The following is a 21,190-nucleotide window of genomic DNA, read 5'->3' as shown; positions in this document are numbered from 1 at the left end:
TACATTAGCTGCTAGAGTTCTCATCCAGGAAGAAACCAGGAGAGGTATTGCAGCTCTCACCCAGAGGGCTGAGGGTAAGTCACTAACTGTAACAATTTCTGCATTCCAGAAATCAGTATGATCTTGGACAAGTGACAGCAGTTGAAGCAGGAGGGGGATTAGTCAGGCTGCTCTCGCAAACTGGAGTTATTCAGAAAACCAGTCCTTGCAGGCTAGCGCTAGCCATTATCAACCCAAAAGGCTTAAGGCTTACAACGATGTCATCACCCCACGAGTTAATCCAAGCATCTAAGCTTTGCTTAGAGGGCTGCATTAGCCACTTTCCAGGAGGCCAAGGGCTGCACTTGGTTTTAAACAAAAGTAGCTGCAATCACTTCATCCTGGGGAAGACAGGCTGCATAATTTAATTAAGAGGCATACCGTGAGCTAAAGAGCTACTGAGATAAACCCATCAGTTTCAGAGAAACCGTTCCTATTTTAAACTCAATCCCATAAATCCCCATAACCAGTGGGCAGAAAGAGGAGCATGTTCAACTCTTACCAGGCTCTCCTCCTACGGTCTACTTCTGTACGCCACACTGCACATAGCCAGTCTAAAGAGTAACAAGAGATAAACACTGACACAGGGAAACACGAGATGCTCCCTTACTCTGGTAAAAGATCACAGGAACAGTGTTTAACACACCTCTCCACCTTGAGTCCAACCTTATCTGAACAGTCCTGATGTCGTCTTCCATTTCGACCAGTTCTTCCAGGGCAGTTTTAAAGTCAGCCTGAAGCAGCTTCTACTTGCTTTTCACTCTTGAGCTAGAAACCTGAACAGTGACTTGCATTCTATTCATCTTCTGACCAAAGAGGTTAGACACATGGACTGTAGTTTGAGTAAGAGCTTATATTCTGAAGACCAGTAATGGTCTAGGTGCCCTGACTTGAGTTTTTCCTCTCTCTATTACTGTGGAGCAGATAACTGCATTTCACAGTCTGTGCCTCAGCCTGCAAGCTTTTAGCTGAGCTGCCAACCTCCTGCTGAGATCAAAATTATATATGGCTTGCTAGTAACTTTTGAGTCTGTAGGTCATTCACTAAAGGAGAGGAGTTGACTCTGCCATACAGACCAATTATGTTTTGGCACCCCAGGCTGTACTTCGGTCTGTCCTCCAGTCAACCCTAAGAACAGCCTTTAAATACTCTCTTTAATGGTCTTTAGTAGCATAAGCTTAGAAAAACAGTGCAAGATGTTGTGCTGCAAGAGACAGCCTCAGCTTTATCACGCCTTGATACAGGGATAAGACGAGAAAAGTTTAACTAGGGTCACAGGAAGCTTCTTTACAAAGCCCATCTTGTTTAGTGATTGTTTCCATGCCATTAAAAAAAAATAAATATATCCTATCAAACCAGAGTGCATTTCCAGCTATCTGTGCTTCAAAGAACTCAAGATGTAACCCTGCACAGCCTCAAGACTCAACTCTTCAAAGGCCAGAATTGTGCTCTCTCAGGAGGAGGAAGCAGCCGACCATAATACCCTTGAAGGATCTCTCGAATGCTCTCCCTGAAAGAAAAATATGGCCAGTTTGCAGCCCAAAGAACACCAGGTATCTTTGTCACTAGATGTCAGTAACATGGCACTTCCCACAGAGGAGAAATGATGCCTCCCTTCTGACAGGGAAAATATGGAAGTAGGCAGTTTGGCAGCATCTCATTAGAGATTGTCCCTGCAAGCAAAACTCACGGGGACAAGTACAGCTTTTACTATAGGAAAAAATAGTAGCTACAGCTCTGATGGCATTCAAGCAAACATTGCTCAACAAGACACCACATGAGCCTGCATGCAGTTAGAAACCTGCAATACCTAGACTTCCGAGCCGCAGAAGCCATCCAGACTCACCTATCTGGGAAAGTTCCAGGCTCAGATTTTGGCAGCCTGAGGCTAAAACTTGATAGCAGCTTTGTCATACTAAAGCAAGCAGAAAACAGATCATGGAATCACACAGCTTATGGGGAAAAGACTAGATCAAAAGCAAGTCATTTCCTACTGGGGAGAGAAGTCAACTGCACTGGATGATAAACACAGGCTGCGTTTCCTGCAGCTTTACTGAATCCAAAAACCTAGCCCAGGGAAGAATGGAAGTGGAAACACATCTATCTAGAAGAGCCCTTGGATAACAGCCCATTTTAAGCCTCGGAACAAGCACAGTTTAGCATCAGCAGCACTACATTCTGCCTCAGCAGGTTTTCCAGGGAGGAAGCTAGAGGGTGCAAGCCATGACCTAGCTAATTCACGTTTGTATCAGTAGTATAGGCAAATAATTTTAGGGGAAGTTCCTGCCCGATCCGACTACAAGACCTTTGCTCAGGCTGACCTAGCACATCGGTGCAGGGTTCCCCTAGGCGCCCTGTGCCACAGAGCTTGACTCTGTCCCCCGCCCTCACCCGGTTCAGCACCGCAGGGCTGCCACCCCAGGTACTGCAGACAAATACCTAATTAACACAGGCAATTAATAAACTCCCTTACCCCTAAGCAACGTGCGAGTGGATGAGCCAGCTCGGGCGGGGCTGGGGTCGCCCAGCACCCCTTCACCGGGAGCTGAGGGAAAGCCCTCCCGGAGGAGCCCCGCTTCCCTCCCACACGGCTCTGCAAGGCACGGCGCGGCTCCGAGGGACACTCCCGCGCCCCTCCTCAAGGGCAGCCGGCTGGGGACCTCGCCTCGCAAGGGGGGGCCCCCAAGCCTGTCAGGGCCGCGCCGCGCCCCGTGGGGTAGGCCCACGGACCCCCACCCCCGGCGAGCGCCAAGGGAGCCGCCACCCGCGGCAGCTCAGCCACCGCCCTGGCGCGGTCGCAGAGCGAACCCCGCCGCAGGAAGCCGCCCAGAGAAGGGAAGCGGGCCGCGCGCCCCGCCGGGGAGCGGAATGACGGCCCGGGGCACCTCACCTGCCGCTGCCCGCCGCCGCTCACTGCCCAGCGCCCAAGATGGCGGCCACCGGCCCCCCTTCCCTCCGCGCCCCCCCTATCACTGCAGAGCCGCCGCCGCGCATGCCCCGCCCGCGCCCCGCCGCCGCCGCGCATGCGCCACCGCGGGGAGGCGGGACTCGGCGTCCGGCGGGGCCTCTCGGCGGGGGCGGGAACGACAGTCTCGCGCGATGCCTGCCGGGAGTTGTAGTCCTGCGGCGCGGGGCGCGCTGGGAGTTGTAGTCCACGGAGGGGTGACGGCGTGGCCGCCGTGCCCACGCGAGAGGCGAGCGGCAGCGCCGGGGCTCCGGGCGTGGGGACCGCCCGTAGGGCACAGGCGTGCACCGGGCAGGGAGGCTGCTCCCACTCCCCGTAGAAGCCCGAAGCCACCGCGCCCCTCCACGGAGCTGCCGGGCTCCCCCCCGCCCCAGCACCGCCCAGGGCGCTGGCCCCACGCACGGGCACCCTCGGGGCTCGCCCGCTCCCCCTCCGCGCAGCGCTGCCCAGGAGGGCCGCACCGAGCGCCGGGACGCTGCTGGCTGTCAGACCTGCCCCCCGTTCAACCCCCGTGTGCGCCCGCTGGAAACGGGAGACCAGGGGAGCACCGAGCGCCCGCGGCCAGGCCCCGCACCGGAGAGCGGCGGCAGCGGCAGGCCGGGCCCGGGGCCGGTTCAGGCCACGGCAGCCCTCGGCACCCCGGGAGGAGTCGGTTGGGAAACAGGCCGAGACACAGGGCGCCCTCGTCCCCCTGGGATCTCGCTGCAGAGCGAAAGGCAGGAGGACAGAAAAGGAGGCTGGAAAAAAACAACACAAGGCAGGAGTCCAATAAAACTATGTTTATAAATAAAAACAAGGAGATTGGTTTTGTTTTTATAAAACCCAGCAGGCAGGACAGGGCAAGGGCACGAGCAGTGGCCGGGGAGGCTGCTGGGTGGCATCAGGAGAGGGGGGACAGGCGGCAGCTTGCCCTGGTGCCGAGACTGGGGGCCAGGAGGATGGCAGAGAGCGGGCACTGGGCGGGCGGAGGAAAAGGAGAGGCAGTAGGGAGTCACGGGGAGATGAACCGATAGCACATGAGAGCTGGCAGAGGGGTTCAGGGGCAACGCAGACCCCAGAGGAGCAAAATACATTTCATCTCCAAAGTATAAAAACTGCAAACACAAGACAGACGAGAGAAGGCAACGCTTGCAGAGAAAGCCACGGCACGGCAGCAGGAGAGGGTGCCGGGGCACTAGCACCGACGGGAGCAGGGTCAATCATGTCTGTACCGTACCATGCTCGGCCTTGGGCACGGGGAAGGGGGGTGCCCCCAGCCCGAGGCACGTCTCTGAGCACCCAGGAGAGAAGGAAAAAGGGCAGGGAATGCAGGAACAAACAGACTCTATCCCGGCCCATCTGCAGGCACCAAGCCCAAAGGCTACGGTTCAGGCTGAAGCCGCCCTCCCCACAGAGCTTGTGTCACCGCCAGGCGCCGTTCGCATCCTGGAGGGAGCGGGGTCATCCCAGCTCCATCCCAGAGCCTCATCCCTCCCGGCAGCCAGGCCAGCAGCACTCATGGCGCTGGGCAGAGGGGGAGGCAGACTTGGGCTCTTCACAGGGCAAATACAAGGGACCTCCACGTTTCCCCAAAGCATGAAAGCGAACCACCCTCGCCTTCTAACTCCGTCCAGGCCCTTGGAGATGTCACACTGCTGAGCAGCAGTGCGACAGCAGGAGGGAGAAGGACACAGCTGCCACTGCCAGCCCCAGGCATGGAACAGCCCCTACAAAAGGGACAGACAGCAGCGTGTCGCAGGCAGGAGGGCAAAGAGCAGGACGGAGGGAGCAGAACTCTGCCCTTACATCCCCCCCAAGTACCCAAGGGCACGTGCAGGGCCCCGAGTCGCGCAAGACTGTGTGCAGGCACCTACCGCCGCTCTGGGCTGAATGCAGAGGTACAGCCCCAGCCCCACAGCCCAGGCAGGGTGAAGGAGGGTCCTTGCCACGGGGCAAGAGTAGGGAGGCAAGAGGGAAGTGGCAGCATCTCTCCACTCCCCAGAGGCACTGAAGCCCTGGAACATTCGTGCATTAGCCAAAAGCCAACTACAATGGGATTTAAAACACATATCTAAGGCTGGTCCCTGCTCCCCTCTCAGGGCTGTGGGAAGGGCAGGGCGTCTTCCGCGAGGGGGAGGAAAGAAGCCATCTTCAGCGCCACGTGTGCCCAGCGCCCTTGGAGCTCCGTGTCCTCCTGTCGGGCCACGCCACGCTCCAGCTCTCCCCCCCGCGGGTGGCAGGCTCAGAGAAAGTCAAACACCCCGTAATTCTTTGCTGCTTGATAGAAGAAACACAAAAGGGTGAAAAGAAAGAAGAGATGTTTAGGGCGGAAAGACCGAGGCAGCAGCGACACACGGGCAAGCAGCACAGGGTGCCGGGACGGATGCAGATTAATGGGGTTAGAGAGGACGGCAGGAGGGAATTACCATTGGCAATACACAAGTCTGGTGGCGGGATGGGCTGGCAGCACCCAGCAAGCCTGCCAGGCCCGTCCACCCCGCTCGAGGAGGGATTAGAATCAAGGTTTAGTTCCATTTATTTTTTTTCCCTTTTTTTCTTTTCGTTATCAAGACCAAAAAAAAAAACCAAAAACAAAAAAACAAAACCCAAAAAACAAGGGGTGAAGCCAGGGCTGGTCCTAGGAGACAAACGACGGGGATGGAGGGGGGAAGGAGGGTCAGCAGACAGACAGGGGACGGGCGCTTCACATTACATCCACAAAGAACTCACTGGGGTTGCCCATGGCCATTCGGAAGGACTGTCTACTGGCTGTCAGTTCGGGGGGCACAGAGGCCAGGTCACGGCCCGGCGGCGCCCCGGGGGGCCCCATGGCTGAAGGCGGTGGAGGCATCAGCAACATGGGGGGGCTGAAGAGAGGGGGGAGGCCGGGCGGCCCGTACGACTGCTGGCTGTGGTGGCTGCGGATGCTGTGAGCCAGAGAGTGCTGGCTACGCTGGCTGTGCTGGCTGGCCGGCACCGAGCGCTCGCTGGCCGCGCGCTCACGCCGCATGCTGCTCCTCGTGGTGTGGTCCGACTCGCTCCCACTGCCACCCGACTTGGACTCCCCGGTCTTCTCTCTCTCCTTCCTTCTCTCACTGCCGCTGCGATTGGAACCGCTGCTCCGGCTCCCTGCAAAGCGCACGAGGCAAGGTCAGGTGACAGCTCAAACGAGCCAGGAGGAAAGGATCCTCCTCTAGCTAAGAGAGGACTACAGCACACTGCAGCACAACCATCCACCTGCAGATTCCATGCTCTCAGTCTTCTTCCGACTCTGAGTCCCACAACCCCTCTGGGATGCGCCTAACCGAAGGCTTTTGCCCTGGCTCCCCCCACACATAGGGCCTTGCCCAAGCAGCTTTTTTCTGCTCCTTCCCGGTACTGAACGGGGCATCTGTGCACCTGCAGGCACATTTTAGTCCTTTTCACTCACCTTCACTGTGCTGACTGCCTGCACTGCCCCCTCCGTAGCTGTAGCCTGGGTCAGGGAAGCCGGGGTGGGGGTTGTATGGATGAGGTGGCGGATACTGATACGGGAAAGCCATAGGCCAGGGTGCAGCTCCTGGGTGAGGGAGCGGAGCCAAAGTGTCTTGATCGGAGGCACCGCTGGAGCCATCATGATCATGAAGAGACAGATTAGCCATGTCTGCAAGAAAGTAGAGAAGAGGGGTTAATCCAAGCAGAAAGACAACCACTTGTGATGAAGTAACTCCACGTCCATCCTTGCTGATGGACAAGGACGGGGTACACAAGGAGACGCAAGAAATTGGCACTCTCCCTTGCGAGTCGATACAACCATTTGTGCTTCCTGGCCGGACAATAGCCAGGCTGTGCGAGTCAGAGCTGTCACTCTAACACAGAGACCATCTCGGTGGGAAAGGATCACATCAGAGCTGCAGCTCACCCTGCTAATTACTTCCCCCATCCCTCCTGTCTGAGCACCACCAGCACTGGAAGTTCAGAGCCTGGAGACAAAGTCAGTAAAGACTAAGACTCTGCTATGGCTGCCCAGGAGGAAAGACCACATAGTGGGTGATAATGTCATCTTCCAACTTCCGCCCCAGCAGCATGACATGGGAGCTGGGATATTCTTCCTCACTCTCTAACAGGGTCTTTAGAACAAGGGGCCCAGCCTGATGGCAACGGTGGTAGCTACGTCCTCACAGTCTTAGCAGAGCTCTGCAGGACCTCGACCCCTCCATCCTCTCCCTCCCACCCATGCCAAGTGCCTTACTTCCACAGAGGTCCCCAAAGATATAGTAGCATTGCTCCGAGAAGGTGATCTTGTTCACGGTGTGTCGGATGTAGCCAGCCTTCAGCAGGTTGCTGGCGTATTTGCGGGATTCACGACGGTCTGTAAAGCCCTCCACATGGTGATAGAGCCAATCCACCACGTCTGAACCTGCCACCGAACATCAGAGTTAAATACAGCAACAGAGAGGAAGATAGTGGCCCTTGAGGCAGTGGGTCACACTGGAGCTAAGACAAAGTGGGCCAAAAGATGAAAAGGGACTGCACAGTTGAAGGTTCAATTTGTGACCCTAGCCTGATCAACAGTTTACGGTGACAGAGATGCTCCCTTGGGCATCTGCTTGGAGAACAGGCCACCCATTCCCCACTCCCTGCCTCTGCTGCAGGCAGCATAGTCTCTTACCAATGAAGGCATTGGGGATGGTGATCTTCAGCCACATGCGGTCACGCACCTCCAGGCCTGACTCTGGTGAGGCCATAGCTTTGACAATGGTGGCCATGTCGCTGTGGATGGACAGGTGAAAGTCATCGAGGCCTGTGGTATGGACGAAGGGGAGGGAGGCAGAGATGAGAGGGGACAGAAAAGACAACAGGGCTACATGGAATCATCACACACAGGAGGAATGGGCCAGGGAACGATACATCACAGACAGCCTTGGGGCGCATGCTGTGTAACCCCCCTTCCAGCCTTCCGATGTTGTCCTTCCCATGTCAGCCATTTCACCCTGTGCAAAACCCAGGCCAGAGTCTCCTTCTTTCCAACCAGTCCCAAGCAGCTGAGATCCAAAAGCTGCCAGCTGAGCCCACACAGCCCAGCAAGGGAATTCTCTGCTCCTCACAAACTTAAAACAAACCCCTGGCTTTTTGCCCCAGCTGAGCTCTCTAGACCCTTGCTTCAGGGCTCATTATACTAGAATCACCCAAAACATTCAGAAAGCAACCAAAAGTGCCCTGTTTTCAGCAGGACCCTGTCCCACTGCAAGGCTCTTTGCTCCCAGCTGTCTCCATCTCTGTCTGGGAGGGCAATTCCTCCAGGGACAAGCTGAGTCCCTCTGGCCCTGCACTCTCAGCCAGTAACCCATGACTGCTCTGAGCCTTTCCTCTACACCTGCCACCGCTCCTGGTTTGCACCCAGGCTCTCTGACTTTCCTTACGTATAAGGCTGAAAAAGGTGGTGTTAATTCACTCAGCCAGAGCTCCCACCGATCCAAGTGTCTGCCTGGTGAGAGCTGCCTCCCTTTGAGTCCCCTGGCAGGGCAGACCTTGCCCATCCCAGCTGTCCCCAAGTAGATGTATTGCTCCCTTTACAGCACAGTGAAGGCGAGGAAGCTGTGCAGCGGGTGAGGCACGGAGGCACAAGGACTTACGTTCAGTCTCTGGGATGGAGCTGGTGATGGAGGAGCTGGTGGAAGTGATTGTGCTCATGGATGGACTCATACCGTACGCTGGGTAGGTGCCAGTCATCGCTGCCGTGTGAGACACCCAGGCTGCTGGGTCAATGGGCCGGATGGGCTCACCTGTAGTGAAGAAAGAGTCAGTCAGTAGCTATAAGAAATTATCCCCTCATCAAATTAACCTCTGGGGAGGGACAGGGACTCAGCGCAGCCCATTCCATCCCCAGCATCTGCCGGGACTCACCCGGATCGGAGCATGGAGAGTCTGGCCCAGCCCAGATCCGCTGGGGAGCAACTGGGAGAGAAAGAAGAGAGGGAGGGTCAGCAGGAGAGGTGCAGAGGGAGAGATCCCCCTATGGCTCAAGGGGGGGTTTCTCTTTCCTCTGGCGCCCCGAGCAAGTGACCCCCCTGCCCCAGTGAAACGCGTCCCCAGCGTGATGTGGGAAGGAGGGCTGGGCTTATGGGCATTTTGGCCTGGGAATAGGACATAGCAGTCTCCTAACAGGAGAGCTGAAACCCCATCAAACCCCAATTCAGTGCCACATGGAGTCACACACACAGGGGAGGAACAAGACAACAACCAAGTAAGTGCTTAAGGCAGGGCTCTCACATGAGCTGGGCACCAGCGTTAAGGGTGGGTCAGCTATCCACTTACTCCTGGGTAACGAGAAGCAGCCCCGGGGGCTGGGGTCCCAGCACTTGGCCACCGTCAGGGTGATGGGCCTGCAACAAAAAGGGGAGAGTTAGAACAAGAGCCCAGTGGCACAAACCCCTGCGTGATGGGTGCATGCTGTGTACTGGCTCTCTCCTGAGAGACAGGGAGAAGCTGCCGGTAAAGTGCCCTTGTCCCCCTCCAGCAACAGATTTCCTTAGTGGCATGGACAAAACGATGTGACCCTGTTGAGGGTTGCTGATGACCCTGATGACAAGGCATCCCCACAAAAAAGGGGGCACAGACCCCAATTCACCACCATTCTGTTGGCTGGAATTCTTGCTTTGGGCATGAAAATCCAGGGATCAAAGCAACACCAAAAATGTAAGTTCTGAGCTTCTGCAGAGCTACTGGCAGAGGTGGCTGGAAGACACGACTCACACACCCCAAGCACACACCGTACAGCTGCCCACAGAGGTAAGGAACAACCTGAGTACTTACCCCGGCTTGTGCACAATCTCCCTCAGCACCCGCACAGCATCATCGTTGCTCATGTTCTCAAAGTTGATGTCATTTACCTGCAAATAACGCAAAGAGGTGAGTCCCAGAGATGTGACCAGCAGCTGAGCTCCCCACTCAGCTCAGCAGTGACTCAGCTCCCTCTTCCAAGCACAGCTTCCTGGGTTTAGCCTGCCAAAGTGCGCAGGGAGGCTTCTGGGTCTTTTCTTACTGCTCTCCAAGGCCCAAAGATGGAGGTATGTGGGTGTGAAGTACCTGCAAGAGCATGTCTCCTGGCTCAATCCTGCCATCAGCTGCCACAGCGCCACCCTTCATGATAGAGCCAATATAAATGCCTCCATCCCCACGCTCATTGCTCTGTCCCACAATGGAAATGCCCAGGAAGTTGTATTTCTCTGCAGGGATGGAAAGAGAAAAAAGTAAGACATTGTAAAGCAGCAGGCATAAGCAGCCCTAACCTCAGACAAACCACGTGCTAATGATGGTCACTTGCACCCTTATCCCAGAGGGATGTCCTGGGATGCAGAGAAAAAGTCTTGAGAGACCAGTGCTTCAAGACAAGCCACTTTCCTACAGAATCCATCTCCTCCCCCCTCCCCGTACACGTTCCCTTTGCCGCCTCCCCAGTCCCGTCTCTGCCACCCAATCTCGCTCTGGAAGGACTGCAGGCCCCATGCACACCCCCCACTCACCCATGTTCAGTGTGACCGTGATGATGTTCAGGGACATGGTGGAGTCTGTGATGCTGCTGAAGGATGACGACTGTAACATAAGTGAAACATGAGATGTCCTCCTGTGCCTCAGTAACATTCCTAGCCCCAGCTCCCTCCATCTGTGCTCCCTGCCACTCCCTGTGGCACCACAGCCACCACCCACAACTCCAGCCTTATTCTGGGAGCTTTACAGAGCCAGAGGACATCAGCCACAGTCCTTATGACATCTCAACAGCCAGGACAAGGCCTGTGGTCCCAGTTCTTGAGGCTACATTGGCTTGGGAAGGGTTTACAGCACTTTATGAAGTCTCAGCACTTGGATACCACCCATCTCTTGCTATGCCCACAGCAAACACAGCCAAATCCCTGATCAGCCCTGGAGCACTAAGTGGAGAGATCCTCCAGGCAGCCCACTCTGCTCTGCATTGCCCTCCCCAGGATACCCGGCCCCTGGGTACCCGCTCAATGCGTGGAGCCTTCTGTTTCCGCCGGCGTCGCTTGTGCCTCCTCATTAGACGGGAAGCACTGCTTTGCTCTGTCGAACTGCTAAACCTAGAGGCAAAAGCGAGAGTCAGCTCTTCTGCTACTGCCAGGGTAGCGGCTCTGGCAGCAAGACAGCCACAGAAACAGCACAGGGAACACAGGATTGCAGGGGCAGAGGGACAGAACATGCACGTGGGAGACAGACAACAGCAGAGCGGGCTGCTGGGTGAAACTTGAGGTCTGAGCAGGGACCCTGGAGCCCAGGATTACTGTGTCCTGCAAAGGCTCCTCTCTGGGCTGGGAGGCAGGGGGAAGCTAGCGTTCCTCCAGGACCTAAGCTCTCCTACCTGCTGGTAGAGTCATCTTCATCCGAATCGAAGAAGCTGGTGGTCTCCAGCTCACTGCTCATGAGCGTGGAGGAGCTCTCGTACCCGCCCAGGTCTCGGCGCCGCTCTCCCTTCACTGTCCCATTCACCCTGGGTGCTATGAAAAGATAAGACTCGTGCTTGAGACAGGCCACAGGGAAACAACCCCTTCCCCCATACAGGGCTCACAGCAACCTTCTCCGAATGAATCTGGCCATCAGACAATCCTATCAAGTGCCAGCCAGATCTGAGTCCACCCTGGGATCAGATCCATCTTCTGTGGGATACCTCTTCTGTCACTACAGGATGGGGAAGAGGGTGACGGGGCACTAGCAGCAATGCTGCTAAAGTCGTGGAAGACTTGCAGCTAGTTCCTTGGCAGAGCAAGGAGCAGCACAGAGCGGCAAAGCTACAGCACACTCCGCTTTTCAACTCAGGAGGACTGAGGCACTGTTGTCTCCTGCTTTTGAGGCTTCTACAGGAGACACCTCCTTTGCCCCGAAAGGTTTCAACACCAAGCTCTGGTGCAACATGGATGTTGCTCCTGCCTCCTACATGAGGCTATGGCCTCAGATCACTGAACAGCCCTTCTAAGCTGGGATGATTCTGCAGAACAGACGGAGCTGCCCCATGTCTGAAGCTGGTGCCCCTACTGTGCCCCAGCCATGCCCTGCAGAGCTCTTGCCATGTTACCAACACTCACCGTGCTCAGGGCCATCTTTCCGACGAGGTCGTTCCCTTTGTGACGACACCACTGAGTCTGTCTCTGTCTCATTATCCAAGTTTTCCCGACTCCCTCCAGTGTTAGGGCTGCGATAAGATAAAAAGAAAAATATGTCCAAGAGGGAACAGCTTAAGCAGGCTGCCTCTACCTCTGTGCTAGCCAGCACAAGCCTCCAGCCATCAGCTGTCTCCTCCTTGAGGGACAGGAGCAGAGGCAGCAGATAACAACCACAGCATATCTATGGGTGCAGGGCAAAGGACTGTGCCAGCTCTTTGCCAACTTCCCTGCACTATTTTCAGCATGCCCTTGCTTGTTGAATAATGCAGCTCCACTTCAAATCTTCTCCCAGCCCCATCCTCCTCCCTTCTAGCTGGCTGTGATACCCTGACAATTTGGGTAGGAGTGTCCCAGCCCCTGGTCTGGATTTACAGGGAAATCACTGAGGGTCCCTCAGAAACCAGGATAGGCATCCAGGTAACTTACTGGAAAGAGGGAGGCCTGGAGTCTCCAATTCCTCCTGTGCGCTCCATGGAGGGTGGCAGCTCTGTTTGGTTATCGGCACAGACTGAGCCAGCATCTGAATGGGAACCCTCTGCAGACACCAGCTGGAGGGACGAGAGACAGAATTAAATGGTTGAGGCACCAGTGAAACATTTACAAGAGTGGCCAAACGAGCTGGCCAAAAGCCTGCCTGGCCCAGGATCTCATCTCTGATGGCGGACAACAGCAGATGCCCAGGAGCGGGTATGGAACAGGCCAAGCATGTAGCAACATTCCCCCTCAACACCTTCCCAGACGCCGGCTATTTGTGGCTCAGTAATTCCTGACCCAGCGGTGAAGTCGGGGTGGCTGACAGCCCTGCTTGGAGGCTCTGACATCATCTGCACACCCACACTGTGTGATTTTTACACTCGGGTAACCTTTAGCATGTGTCCTGTAGCAAGGAGTGGATTCCCCTAGTTGTTCTTACATCAGAAGAGGCAGCTACCAGTCACTCCTTTTCTCGATTTTACCAGCCTCTACATCTCTGCCTTCAAGCTGTGGGACCCAGCAGGACTTTCACCCTCCCAGCCCACAGGAGCTGGAGGTGACAGAGCTCAGGGCTGAGGGTGGCTTTGAAACAGACTCCAATGTTGCTCTTTTTCTGGCTTCCACATGTACTTTGCAAACTTTCACGTTGTGCCCAGCTAATTAGCTTGGGCGCAACCTCCAGCCAACCTCTGGGAGGCTCAACGGTTTCCCCAGCCCAGAAATTCAAGAAAGGGTCAAACCCCAGGAAGTCTTTACACCAGCCATGCTTGGGGCAGCCCAGGCACACCTACATCTGTGCCTCTGGCTCTAAGATAAATCACCCATTTCAGGGCTCAGGGAATGAGGTGGACCCTCTCCCAGGAGGAAAAGGCTCACCAGTGGGATGAAATAGAAGACAGCTCAAATTAGCTCAATGGAAAGTGGTTTCCCCAGTGTTACTCCCCATCCAGGTTTGCACTCTCCCCACCTTCAAGCTGCACTGAGCAGGGCCAATGCCAATAGGGCCGGGCAGAAAAGCAACAAAAAGCCTTTTCCTTCAAGAGACATTCAGGGACCCCCAGAGCAGAGGTGACAAGGGCCCAGGAAAGAGCCCCCCCTTGGCCAGGGAGTGAGCATCCAGGGACAGGCTAAAGCTCACGAGCAAGGGAAGATTGATTTTCATCTTTAAGGACCTTTCAATGTGCTTTTCACATCTGACTCACGCCTGTCCCCTCCACGGCATCGGCAAGCAGGGGGGCTGGCTCTCTCCCAGTGTCAGGGAGGGACCGCAGGGCCTTGATCTGCCCCAGACAAAACAAGCTGTGGGTCAGCCTGGAGCCAGCCCAGGGACCTGAGGAGACCAGGACAGGGGTCAGGCCTCAGCCTGGTTATTTGAACCAACTGCCAAGCCATCAGCCATCACGAGAGGTTTGATCTAACAGACGTGAGGGATGCCCCACTGTGGGTCAGGACAGAAGGATCACGAAACATGGGCTAGGAAGCAGCTGATAGCTGCTGCCCAAACCATAACACCCAGTGTAAATGCAGAAGCAGCTCTGCTGCTTGCTGGTGAGGGGACCACATCTGCATGGAAGCAGGAGCAGATGCCAACCCAGGTGCTGGAGGCACAGCCCATTTACACAGGTCCTGAGCGCTTCCCAGCATCACTGATGAAAACAGAGTTGTGCCCTGCCCACCTTTGAGAACTGGGTAACCATGCTAAAGCAGGGGATGCACCTCACAGACCATCATTAGGGCAGGGGGGAAGAGAGGTCTGCTGCCAGGGAGACACTGGGAACAGAGACAGGGATGCAGCCAGGGCAAGGAAGGCAGAGCAGCCCTGAAAAAGCTGAAGCCAAGGCAGCAGACAGGGCAGAGAGCACCCTGGGGTGCCAAAAGCTGCAGAGCCCGTCCCACCAGCCCCAGGACAAGCCCAACGGCTCCTGCTTTTGCAACTGTCTAACCAGCTCTTGTCTCACACTCTACCCAGCTTCCCTCCCTCCAGCAAGCCCCAGGCACATGGCCAGCTCTGCTCCCAGCATCTTCCCAGGACACATCCCACTCCCCGAGGGCCACAACCCTGCTCTGGCAGCCACTGCCCAGGAGCACAGGGAAGAAAAGATGCTGGAAATGGCCAGCGCAGCCTAGGGAAGTGTCGTATAACGCTCTATGCTTGAAGATCTCAAGGTAAGACCAGGCAAATAGATCTGGACAGAGGGAACAAGCCACAGGCAGCTGTCAAGCAGCAGGGAGGAGAAGAGGAGAGGGGGTGTTCCCAAGCAGGGGGGACTGATGCTGCCTTCTTCTAACACTCCTGGGGCTGGGATTTCCTCCAGGGAAGGGTTTGATAGCCACCCTGCACTTTTCCTGCCTCTTGTACTGTCAGGAAATATTCACTTGGATCCAAGTCCTCGTCTTTCCCTCTAGCTAAAATTAGTACCACGTTCCTAAAATAGCCTCATCCCAGCCTGTCTGGCAGAAGCAGCAAAGCAAGTGCTCCCCCCCTAGCCCCCAAACCACCCACGGACAAGAAGAGTCTCAGCAGAGATAGAAAAAGGGATCATCAGCTGTGCATAAAGGTCTCTTAGACTGCCCAACCTTTGTGCACAAGAGCTGGTAGCGGGGCTAACTCCAGGCACAAGTTCCCTGCAAGGAGCCAGCACACCAGAGCAGCAGCGCAGTGCCCTGGTCAGATCAGATGGGGGCTGCACTGGATCCACATCACTCACAATGAGCAACAAGAAAGCCCCTACAAGGAAAGCCAGTGGCTGCATGGATCACAAGGAAAAGCATGCCAAGTAAAAAAAAAAAAAAAAAAAAAGGAAAAAAAAAAGAGCCTCTGGGACTCCCCATAGAGCAGGTGAAAACAAAAGGCAGGTGGAAAGGGAAGGGTGGGGAGATGTCTTGGGGCAGATGCAGCAGCAGCGGGGATGGTGGCTGAGAGCTGGACAGGCTGTTTTCTGAAGGGCCTGCTAACCGCTAGAGGGAGGACGGCAGGCGTCCGGTTGCTGGGCCTGCGGCTCTTTGTGTGGGAGCCCAGCACACCCTCTCCTCCCAGTGCGGGGCGCAGGCAGCACCCCACCCTGCATGCCGCTCCCCTGGCCAGCATCCCAGCAGGAGCCAGTCTGGCAGCAGGGCACCCACCTGCCCGGTCCTGTCACCCTTGCCCTCCCTACCGAAATGCAGTCGCTTCATGGCCCCCCAGCCAAGGCTTGGCTGTTTGGTGCAGGGATAGAAGCAGCATTAGGTCTGACCTAGTCTGATTTGCTGAGGATTTTCACTGTTTAGGGGCTATCAGGTGGCCTCTGAAAAAAGGCACCTGGATCTTTGTTCAGCTCCTGACATAGATCCACACACCCTCATCAGCCCAAACTGCAGCTCATCAGAGGGGAAAAAGGGACAAGGGGCTACAGAGACTGGATACCCTCTTCCCCCCCCGCCCCCCAAAAAAAAAAAAAAAAAGGGAAAGAGGGGTAGAGGGAGGCATGCAGGCAGAGGACAGAGCATGTGCATGGCATGGCACAGAGGGAGAAGCTTGTCCTGCAGCTGCCCAGGCAGTACCTTTAGTCTTCAGGGCAGTCAAATCCAGTCCGCTTCACCAGCACTAAAGTCACTTAAGCCCTTTGCGCCAGTCACCGGAGCAAGACTTTCCTTGGAAAGCTGACCCTGCCATAGGGGCACATGGGTTACGCTGCAGACAGGCTGGGACCATCACCTCTGCCAGGCATCAGTGATCGCGAGCTCTCCATAGAGGCATCCCACATCTTCCCCGGCACAGGGGAACCAGCACCACACAGCCCCTTCTCCAACTGAGGGACAGGAGCATGGTAATCCAGCTCACCAGCTTCGTTAGCAGTCAGCACTTCGACAGTAGGGAGCAGTTCCCGTGCCTTACTTGGCACTATGGTTTTCAGAGAGAGCAGACACAGGCAGCGAGATACTGAAGCAAGGGGCTTGCTTACCCACGACACCACCCGGCCGTTGAAGCAGGGAAGCTTGGCATTGTCATCCGAGATTTCTTCTTTCACCACCCTGCAAAGGGGAGAGAATGCAGTCAGAGCTGGGTCCAGGACTTCAGAGAAAAAGGAAACTTTCCCAGGCTGGTGTTTGCACCCAACAACAGGCATTCCCAGCCTCGGGGATGGGGCAGGGAGAGGACTGGCAGCTCCCTCCTGCTGCCAGGCTACAGCTTCCTACATCCACAGCCATGACTGGCAGGCTGGAGAGGAGAAGACAAGGGCAGAACAGGCTCTCCTGTGTGCATCCAGCTGTTTTATCCCTCAATTCACATTTTAATCAGTCAAAAAAAAAATTCAAATGCATATTTCCACCAGTTCACTTATTTCCTAAAGAAATACATAATTTAAACCTCTTTATAATGATCTGAAAGAATCACAACCTATGCCAGAGATTTCTAATAGATGAAAGTGAAATACATTAAACACTGCCTCCCAAATGTTACTGTTGCTTTTTAATTACATACATAATATTTCAACATCACTTCAAGCTTTATAGTTGTGCCACAATGTCATGTTCCCACATTACACAAACAGCTACATTATTATCAGTCTTCACAGCGGAGGGAGCACTGATAAATTTTTTTCCCCAAAAGTAAAAACATCATTTTTCTTTGGAGAGAAGATGTCTTCTTTCTGTTTTAAATATCACCAGGCACCCAAATACTTCTTCCACAGTGAGTCTGCAATCAAAACAACTTGTCAATTCATGAGGTTCAATTAATACCATCTTTGATAAATCAAATTTAATGGCAAAACAGGCTTTAAGAAGCTCATTTTCTTTTTCTACTCAATGACAACATTTTAAGCACTCTTATTTAACACGAAGACATCTTACAAGTAGTTCGTGATATTAATTTCCCCTTCCTAACTATATCTAAGGTAGCTTGACACATATGTGCTTAAAAAAATAATGTAGTAACTAAACAGTGAATCAATTATGTTTGGGGAAAAAAAGAACCCAACAGAAAAAAACCTAAAGCACAAATATGAAACCAAGGGAAATTACGCATTAAAAAGTAGTAGTTTATAAGTAACTAAAACAGAGTACACAGAGGTGGGATCCCATCAACAGCTCTGAGGGGTCCCCAAGCCAGTTCCCAACTCACACAGAATCGAAGAGGATGCAAGCGTGGGATGTGGAGCTGGGACCCATTGCCCTGGACTGTCACCAGCCCAGGCACTGCCACCAAGAGGCAGCACGCCAGGGCCCGGAGAAACAGGTACTCCCTGGTGCGCCAACAGCTGCCCAAGCCGTCACTGAAAATAGGAGGGCAAGGCTTGCCAACACTCACAAGGAATCAGCAAGAGGCAAATGAAGCGCGCTGGAAGACCAAAACTTGGGGAGCAGGCTCGCTCCACCCTGCCAGTCGCGCTGGTTGCTCCGGTGTCACGCGCGCTCAAAGGGCTGTCTCATGGACGTTGCCATGTCTTGGCTGGTAGCTGGCACTCGTGATCCCTACCCAAACTGGAGGGCCAGCAAAGGGACTGGACAAATGATACCCACCCGTCCCCAGAAGGCACAGATGCGGAGGTCACGGTTTGAGCAGTCTAATCCACTCCCAGGATGCGCGTTAATTCCTCTTGCACAGATGGAGGAGGAGGAAAAAGCAGGAAAGGAGCAGTGAGGATGGATTAAAACCCTGCTGGCTTAATGCTTCTTCGACATGCCCTGTGCCAGCCTCTGCCCAAAGCCCCTGCAGCCCAGGACGAGTACCAAACGCAGGCAGTCTTCCCCAGGACCGATCCTCTTCGGCGTCCACGCCAACCCTTTCTAATGCAGGCAAGTTGTTGTCTCCCCACTTCCAAGCGTACACACACACACACACGCACCCTGGCCTGGCTGCACTAGCATCCATTCATACTGTCGCCAGCAGCCTGGCCTTCATCCAATTCCTAGAGAGAACTTCAGGCAGAGCCAATTTTCAGTGCTGTGTGCTGCCTGCTCAGGGACACAGAGCCCTGCCTGTGGGTGAACGGACAGGGTGATATATTTGCAGGGTCAAGGTGACCAACCGCTAAGCACAAATGAACTATTCCACTTTCAGCGGGGACAGAGGAAACCAACCCCCAAGACCTCCCCGCCCACCCTCAACTGCAATGCCGGATGGAGAACAAGCTCCCTCTGTCCTGAGAGCTGGTCCCTCGTCGCTCCTATTACCCTGCTGCTGCCCCAGACATCCCAGGGGTCAGCTCCACCCCGGAGCAGTTTTCTCCCTCCTTCCCCAGCCACTACATTATTTATCACTATTTACCACCCAGATGCCAGAGCACAATAGATTACATATTTAGACTCTACAGAGCAAAAAACTGATAGTGCTGGAATTGGGCACGTGCTGAGGAATATCTCTGCAGTCTTGCTCACGTCTGTCACCCCTCACACCGTCCCAGCTATTCATGCCCTGCATTCCTCCCCAGCCTCAGCCCTGAGCTGTAGCCTTTCTCCCCCACACCTCTCACCACTCTCTTCAAGCCACACTTCTCGCACGAACAAGACCGCAGGTTCACGTCAGAAGCCACCAACTGAGCAGCCTCTGGGGGAGCTGTGCGCGGTGCCACGTTTCTCCTCTGTGGTTGCATGGGGAGGCGGCCATGAGATGAAACTGTCCTGCGGATGTGCTGGGAGTAAAAACCATCTCATGGATGTGCTAAGAAGAGCCCCCAGCTGACGGGGTCTGAGCCTGGGAATCCTGAAAGAGCAGACCCAGAAGGAGCTCAGGCTCTCTTGGTTCTCTAAAAGCCTTTCCTTTTGGCAGGAGCCACCACAGCCCAGGGAAAACATCTGCCCAAGGCTGATTTCAAAGGGACTGCTTTTAGTTTACCATCCATCAGGGCAGCCCGGTCTCAGATTTTCCTGTGTTTATAGTCCTGTTGGGGGCTGGGCACTACATGGCTGAGAACAGTGGCCAGGGAAACCCCTCTGCTACCGGGAGGCAGCCCGAGCCTTGCCCAGGCAAGCACGGGTCCAGCCCCCTCAGCGCTGCTGCTCTGCATGGAGAATCGCCCAGCGGAACGGGCGCTCGCCAGCCCCCGTCCTGTCCCCTGGGCCAGCCGACGTGCTGCGGCCAAGCTGCGTGCTCATTGCCTGGCCCGCAGGCCCAGCGCTCCCCGGCACTCATCTGCCTTGAATTTTCCAACAAAGAGACCTGCGGGAGGGAGGAAGGAGGGAGGAAGGAGAGAGGGAGGCTTACAGGGGAGGCAGGCCGAGTGGGCGGATGATTCAACCGCCATCCCCAGCGACACACGGGGCCAAGCCAGGGAGGGGGAGGAGAAAGGAGGGGACGAGGCTTTGGCTGCCGCCGGAGCTGGGGTGTGCAGAGGGGCCTGCCAGGGCTGACACAAGCAGCACATCTGCTCCCATGCAGCTGGGGGAGGGGAAGGGGCAGCCCCGGCAGCAGGGGGGGAAAGCGGAGGAAATCCAGCTCCATCCCTTGCTCCATCCTGATCCTCCCACCGGCTTCTCCAGAAGAGCCAGCAGACCCTCTCCCCATGGCCTGGGAAGATGCCACGCTCCCAGCTTCCCTCCCGCTCCCTGCTGGCAGGAGCGGCCGGCAGCCTGGAACAAGGATGCAGAGGCGGTTGAGGGACAGGCAGGCAGACACTGCCTTCTCCAGGGAGCCCCAGTCCAGCTCAGGAAATTAGAGGGTATTTTATATCACAGAGTCATGTCCTAGGAATGAAGGGAAAGCGGGGAACAAGAGATCGTGCACAGGAGAGAAAGGAGGCCATAAAACCCAAGCCTCGGAGACGGCTGTGCCGTGTCAGAGACCCCGGGCTGCGCAGACATTACCAGCGCAGCTGCTGCGCTCCCAGCCTCCCCGTTTCCCCTCGGTGGCCTCCAGCCCGGGCAAGGCTGCAGATACAAGGGAGTTCCAGCTCCAGCCAGCTCTGGTCTCTCCTGAGTGGGACCCGCTAACCACAGTGGGGTCCCACCGAAGAACTCGGATGGAGTAATGCGAGCCCAGGGAAAGAAGAAATCCAAGAGGCATTGACAAAGGCTCCGGCAGGAGGGTTTGAACCTCAGACATGGATGCAGGCTGGAGCTCGGCAGCAATCGCTGCTCGTCTCTGGCGGTCCCGTCCCCCAACTCGTCTATCTAAGGGCTCGCAATGGGGAGGATACTCAGGGAGAAGCAGTCACGGAACGCAGTGGTCATCAGAAAAGCTGAATCAGGAGTTCAGGGGGGGTCAGTACCCAGAAGGGAGGTGAGGGAAGGGGACCCCCTCAAGCATGTTAGCTTGATGGCCAGGATGAAAAGAAGTCTTATTAGGGGAGGTGTAAAGATTGAGAAGACAATTTAGCAGTGACAATATTTCACACTAAAAAGATGAAAAGCTAGTAGAGCAGATTAAAAAAAGACCTTTTCCTTAATTTAGTTCAATTATTGAGAGGAAAGACTTCCACAGAACAGCAACATTTTTTCCAACATTGCAATGTTAAACTTAATTGTCTATTACAACCTCCCAAAAGTGCACAGATTAGGTAGGTCACTCCTCTGACCTTAACAGTCCCCATCTCTGACAACCCACAGAATCACGAAAGAGGGGGTGGGGGTGGGGGAAGAAACAAAAAAACATCAGGAG

At 55.2% G+C, this 21,190-nt stretch overlaps 2 protein-coding genes across 7 annotated transcripts in view; both read right to left on the bottom strand.

Moving 5' to 3' along the window:
* AP2M1 (adaptor related protein complex 2 subunit mu 1) overlaps positions 1-3,077 on the bottom strand; it is a 29,691-nt gene extending 26,614 nt beyond the window's left edge. Inside the window, exons 1-2 of one of the 3 annotated variants that reach the window (XM_075761412.1) lie at positions 2,930-3,002; positions 1,886-1,954 (exon numbers count right to left, since the gene is read on the bottom strand). The gene's annotated coding sequence lies outside the window, so the exon portion shown is untranslated. Of the gene's footprint in view, positions 1-1,885; positions 1,955-2,929 lie in introns of all 3 variants that reach the window. The other 2 variants (XM_075761410.1, XM_075761411.1) reach the window with 2 other exon arrangements.
* A 691-nt stretch (positions 3,078-3,768) lies between these two features.
* The window catches only part of DVL3 (dishevelled segment polarity protein 3), a 33,795-nt gene continuing 16,373 nt past the window's right edge, over positions 3,769-21,190 (bottom strand). The window contains exons 2-16 of one of the 4 annotated variants that reach the window (XM_075761406.1): positions 16,554-16,623; positions 12,565-12,686; positions 12,061-12,167; positions 11,340-11,475; positions 10,968-11,061; positions 10,489-10,558; positions 10,052-10,191; positions 9,779-9,855; positions 9,236-9,348; positions 8,870-8,920; positions 8,599-8,748; positions 7,635-7,766; positions 7,215-7,382; positions 6,414-6,626; positions 3,769-6,112 (exon numbers count right to left, since the gene is read on the bottom strand). In XM_075761406.1, the coding sequence (XP_075617521.1) occupies positions 5,688-6,112; positions 6,414-6,626; positions 7,215-7,382; positions 7,635-7,766; positions 8,599-8,748; positions 8,870-8,920; positions 9,236-9,348; positions 9,779-9,855; positions 10,052-10,191; positions 10,489-10,558; positions 10,968-11,061; positions 11,340-11,475; positions 12,061-12,167; positions 12,565-12,686; positions 16,554-16,623 (2,068 nt within the window). In that variant the 3' untranslated portion in view covers positions 3,769-5,687. The remainder of the gene's footprint in view (positions 6,113-6,413; positions 6,627-7,214; positions 7,383-7,634; positions 7,767-8,598; positions 8,749-8,869; positions 8,921-9,235; positions 9,349-9,778; positions 9,856-10,051; positions 10,192-10,488; positions 10,559-10,967; positions 11,062-11,339; positions 11,476-12,060; positions 12,168-12,564; positions 12,687-16,553; positions 16,624-21,190) is intronic. The other 3 variants (XM_075761407.1, XM_075761408.1, XM_075761409.1) reach the window with 3 other exon arrangements.

Source organism: Balearica regulorum, chromosome 9, assembly GCF_011004875.1.
Source record: "Balearica regulorum gibbericeps isolate bBalReg1 chromosome 9, bBalReg1.pri, whole genome shotgun sequence".
Lineage (NCBI taxonomy): Eukaryota > Metazoa > Chordata > Aves > Gruiformes > Gruidae > Balearica > Balearica regulorum.
This window is presented reverse-complemented; position numbering and strand designations above follow the sequence as displayed.